Below are 5,441 nucleotides of genomic sequence, written 5' to 3' on the forward strand. Positions count from 1 at the left end.
TCGGGTTAAAGGATGGTGTGTGTGTTTCTCAAGGTGTAGGCTATGATGTAATGATAGATAATAATGGAACATATTAGGGTTTAAGGGGTATTTATACTCCCTTAGCTCATGGGCCTAAGGCCCATCTTTTCTTTTTGGTCCATAATTAATTTCATCTACTTAGCCTACTTGAACCATCTTATTATTATGTCATCATTTCTCTACCAATTCTAGTAAACTTTTCCATCGTTAACGAATAATACATTAAATATTATTCTTGGAAATTTCGGGATGTTACAACTCGAAATAGGCTGTGCATCCACCATTCTGTGTACTTCCCAACAAAAATATAAATTCATTAAAGTAAATAATATTAACAATTTGTAACATCGGCTAAAATATTCATAGGTTTTAACAATAATATGTTTGTAAGACGTCACCAGTAAGTTATGAAAGTTAACATCATTACATATCTCCAACTCAGAAAAATTAACAATATATTAGAACTTACATTTATGAAGAGTCTTTGAAATTGAATCGACTCTAACAGTCGGCGATTGATGGTCGATGATGAATGATTCTTAAGAATGTCGATGAGGTGATGATCGATATTATGGATGTTAGGAGTGTTTATCAACAACGATGCTAACATATTTGATTTTGAATCCAATTAGGTTTAGGATTCGTTTATTTAGGAACCATATCTATCAACGATTGAATCAATCTATAATATCATTAGAAGATTAGGGATATGATTATTAGAATTTCATATACAAAAATAGAATATTTATTGAATTCTTATGTGATTTGCTGCGTTGATTACTATCCGGGTAAAAGGATTTAAAAAGGAACCGAACCTTTAATGCTGGACCTGACCCGCTATATATATATTTAGGATTGATTTCTTTTGAGAACCGCTTTGAGTTTTAAGAACTCGAAAGAACTCAACGTAACAATTTTTTTTTTGAATTTTTTTACACATGTGTAATACGTAAGTGTAAGTAATGTACAAAAAAGTACAATATTTTTTTACACACCGAATCGACTTATTACACATGTGTAACTAACAATTAAACTTGTGTAATCATCAAAAATACTTACTCTCTCTCATGATTTATTTTTTAATTACATTTAATCTTAGCCACATATTTCATGTCATTTAATTAAATGTGTGATCCAAATTTGAGTTCTTAAAGTTCTTACAACTCAATAAGGTTCTTAAAATATTCCTCCCATATATATATATAAGAGAGAGAGAGAGAGAGAGATAAGTGTTGATGGGATAAACTGGTTTTTCCGACAATGCGTTGGTCAACGGGTGATGGTGGGATAGGAGCTGCTAGGTCTAGTGGCACTAGGTCTAGAGGTGGGATATCAATTAAGGCGATTAAGGTAATTGGTGGCGGAAGTTGGCGGTACCGATTCAAAATTAGGCATGAGAGGATGAATGGGTTATGGGTTTAGAACAAGACTAAAGGAATGAGATCGGACTTGATGTTGTTGTTCTTGAATTTAAAATTAGACAAATTGTGGAGTTTTTGATTAAGAGAAGAGAGATAGAGTAATAAAGAGTTTATTTTGATTTAAAATGTCTTCTTTAAATAAATAGATAGGTAAAAAGACCAATTTTGTTCTCATGCATGAAGCACATAAGCCAAGTTAACGATAAAAAATAACTGAGTTAGAGTCTAATAAGAATAAACAGTCTTAGGATTTGAAAACGTAAAAAATAAAACTTACAAACTGAAATTCAGTATAAATATAATATAAATTATAAAAGACAGTATCTGTGATTATGTTAAAAGTTTATTACCTTAGTAAAACAAACTGTTACAAAGACCCCAGACTAGCTAGGATATCAGAACACAAAAGAAGAAAAACAAAAGTAAAAAAAACGCAGCGGGCGGTCAGTTCCACGTTTCACCTTCAGTGGGTCCCAGCCTCATCACAGCTCCACCCATTCGTCCATAATAAATTCATAATATAAAACCCACCCCTTAACTCATTATTATTACTTTCCCAGCTCTGCCACCACCACCAACAACACCATCTTCATTCCATTCTCCAATCCACCAATCATGACTAACTCCGATAACTGGGTCCAGTCCGCCATGACCGACACCGACCTCGTCGTCAACCTCCTCTTCAAACTCCGCCACTCCACTCCCACCACCACTTCATCCCCACCTATAACCTGGACCATCCGTCAACCTCGCTCTACACCACCCACCGGTAAGAAGTCTCCGGCACCCAGAGCTAGCCCCACCACTCCTCTGTCATGGAGCGCCGCCACTTCCGAGGACTCCACCCCACCACTTCCCGATGCCTCTAGATCTAAGGTAGGTTTGTATGCATAATATATATTATGTGACTTGTTGGTTTTTGTTGTTGTTCGGCTGGTGGCGCGTGGTTGGTCTCGTGTCATGCGGTTAATAGTTATGACCATATTACCCCTCCTAGGTCGCTTATTTTACGGGTCACTTGTTTTATAGGATTGTCAGATTACTCACCACCACTTTACCGGTTTTTCGGTTTCCGAAAATGACGATTTTACCCTCGTCCCATGCAAAGTCATGTTGATTGTGTGTAATTAATTTTGATTTATTTATTTTATAAAGAAACAGATCTCGTTAGCGTGTACATCCGATGATTCCAACATGTTTTCACTGTTGACCGAATTACCCTTACTAGAATGCCAGATACCTCTGTGGATTACCTTTCTTTTATATTTATTATACGCCCATGATATTTATTTATTATTTAATAATATTCGAATTATCTTCCCTTGTACGCACAGATTCAGGAACCAAACAACTTTCCACGTCTCCTTTTCACCATTTTACTAATACACCCTTCGTATCGAAGGGTATTTTAGTCATTCACAAGTGTTGGTAGTTCATAAACTCATGACTCGTGGCCACCATCTGTCAAAGTCAATACCCATCTAGATTTGGTTGAAAAAGACGAATGGCATGCCACCCTAAAGAGCAAAAGTGTCTATGTAGCATACAGTCAGGGGTATTTACGTCATTTGGCAAGTGGATATATGCCAGTTTTATTATTGTGATCAATGGCGTGTTTTGGTGGCATGTGTTTAGGGTGTGTTTTAATCTGGTACGAGTAGTTGTGAACTTTATTGGGTGTGTGGAACAAGATGGGTTTTAATCCAGTGTGTCGCGGGATATTGGTTTTAAACCGTATCTGCTTGTCTATTTTTCTTTTCAGTCATATGGGTCACTTAAAATAATTCCATGTGGTTGGAGTCAATAGTTTATTCAAAATTGACTAAGTCAAAAGTGAAGGTCTTCTTTTTACATTCTCTAGGGTTTGGATTGTGTCTGTCATTTATTTATCTTCACACGGCGTGTTACACTAGTCTTTAACCTTTTTAGACTTGGAATAGTGGTCAAAATAATATGGTTCGTGAATCACAAGGTTTCTTTGGTATTTTATTTTTTAATAAAAAAATATAATTCATATTAACTTTTCGATTATATATTATTAAATTCATAATCTAATTTCTAAAATTAGAAAACTGAAGTCTTTGGTCTATCTAATACATGACCTTGTTTTGCTGATATTTACTTATTATTGGATTTAAATGACTATGTTAAAATCAAAGGTCAAGTTGACCTTTAATTATTGATTCAAATTTGTGGTTTTTATCTGTCCTGAATATATTCTTGTTTCTAGATTTAGGAGTAAGACAAATTTGAGGTCCTTTATTCTTTGGTTTCTCATGATTGGATTAAAGAATGATTTATATTACTTTTTATAGCTCTGTTAGTAACAACAGAATGTATATTTAAAAACATGTATGTTTTTCCTTTGTAAACATTTTTTCAATTCTTCTATAGTTCCTATTTTTCTTGATACCATGGTGACGTGTCACATCACATTTCATTGCCATTCATAGTTACGTACAACAGAAAACACATTTTTTATAAAGTTAAGTTTTTTTTTGTTTAGAAAAACATAAATTTAACCTCTAGATGTAGTCTTATGGCTAGTGAGTAACAAGTTCTGGTCTTTTGGACTTTGATGTCAAACTAGTCATTGGTTACCACGTGTACAAGACAAATATATTAATGCTTTTAAAACAAGACAAGCATATACATACTGTAGGACATCTCTATCCTCTCTGGGTCGGGGAAATCAAAGATGGGTTTAAACCTTTCTATTTCATGTACTTTATTTATATTTGTATGCCATGATATACATAGTTGATTGTGGGTCCTATTTTGAAAACATTGTATGTACATATTCCAGCTTCTTAAAGTGCTAGCAAGAATCATTATCATAAGTTTTAATCTACTAATTACTATTTTCTTGTTTACATCTTCAGGTTATTAGGTCAAATGAAACAACACCTACAAAAAGGCCAAGAAAGAAGAAGGTAACTAACTGACTAACTAACCTTCACTCTGCTACATTCCCATGTGTCATATGCACATTTTTGAGGTCTTATTTATGTTGATTTTTTTTGTAGACATTGACTGAACTTAAAGAGGACGAGACGACATTATTAAAAGAAAAAAAGCAACTGAAACGGGTACGTAAATTTGTGTTGTAAGCATGTTGACATTGACTTTATTGCGGAGTTTATATTCTTATTTTAGTTTCTTGATTTGGTCCAGCAACTAGCAAGGCTACAAGCTACATGCCAGAAACAGAGGGAGGACAATGAAAGCCTGAGGAAGATGAAGGTAAAACAAAATTTTTACATAAATCTTGTGTTTTTTAAACAATGTGCCTACGTCATTAGATAGTGTTCTTAAATATAGTATTCCACTATGACATCTTTTTAACGAATAAAAGTGTTACTTTGGTTTCAGAATGATATGAAGTCACAAGTGTTAGCGAAATCCAAGGTAAACAATTGCACGGAAGGAAAGAAAAATGATGGTTTTGTCCTCCCGGATCTTAATATTCCGGTAGGCGACGATTATTAGAAGTAGGCATCGAATAACTTCAAGAGAGTATATTGTCAACAGAATATAAATTCTAAAGTTGATGGGTAGGTCAAAGTGTAAGTAGAGAAAACATATTTGTTGTTGGTATGGTTCATTTGGTATTTCGAGTAAAGATATTAGAGGACAATAGTTTAGAAATCTTTTTAGCCCTTTTAAATTTCACCTTATATTCTTTTATCACCTCTCTTTACAAACTCTCTTTGGTAACGTATCTTTTTTATTGATTGAAAATGTCTTTCGATCTATAAGTATAAATATAATAAGATATTACGGGTTTGGATTAGTTTAAACGTGTTTGTATAAGATGATAAGTTGTGTATTGAACCTAGGAACATAATGAGGTTAACCTAATAGCTTTTTTGGATGACCTGTTTACTTTTAAGATTAAGACGTTTTTTAGAGCTACTTATGCTAAAACTTATAATGATTCGGTATGCCATATCCAAACTTTAAAAAAAAGATAGGTGTGCAGTTGCTTTGAGTAATAAT

The 5,441-nt window shown here is 33.8% G+C and overlaps 1 protein-coding gene across 1 annotated transcript; it reads left to right on the forward strand.

Annotated features, from left to right (window-relative positions):
* Positions 1 to 1,971: 1,971 nt before the first annotated feature.
* On the forward strand, positions 1,972 to 5,090 carry LOC143562733 (uncharacterized). Its single transcript, XM_077050459.1, has 5 exons — positions 1,972 to 2,318; positions 4,325 to 4,375; positions 4,469 to 4,531; positions 4,617 to 4,685; positions 4,815 to 5,090. Exons 1-5 carry the CDS (start codon positions 2,058 to 2,060, stop codon positions 4,929 to 4,931), a joined length of 561 nt encoding a protein of 186 aa, XP_076906574.1. The 5' UTR covers positions 1,972 to 2,057; the 3' UTR covers positions 4,932 to 5,090.
* Positions 5,091 to 5,441: the final 351 nt, after the last annotated feature.

Source organism: Bidens hawaiensis, unplaced genomic scaffold, assembly GCF_021521415.1.
Source record: "Bidens hawaiensis isolate Kalapana, Puna unplaced genomic scaffold, B.hawaiensis_p1.1 tig00021055_1, whole genome shotgun sequence".
Taxonomy (NCBI): Eukaryota; Viridiplantae; Streptophyta; class Magnoliopsida; order Asterales; family Asteraceae; genus Bidens; species Bidens hawaiensis.

What these genes read in the sequence shown, in the direction of transcription:
- LOC143562733 (XM_077050459.1), top strand. Translation starts at nt 2,058, where the DNA reads ATGACTAACTCCGATAACTGGGTCCAGTCCGCCATGACCGACACCGAC. An exon ending in CCGATGCCTCTAGATCTAAG is followed by an intron (nt 2,319 to 4,324) that starts GTAGGTTTGTAT and finishes TTACATCTTCAG; the next exon opens with GTTATTAGGTCAAATGAAAC. An exon ending in AAAGCCTGAGGAAGATGAAG is followed by an intron (nt 4,686 to 4,814) that starts GTAAAACAAAAT and finishes CTTTGGTTTCAG; the next exon opens with AATGATATGAAGTCACAAGT.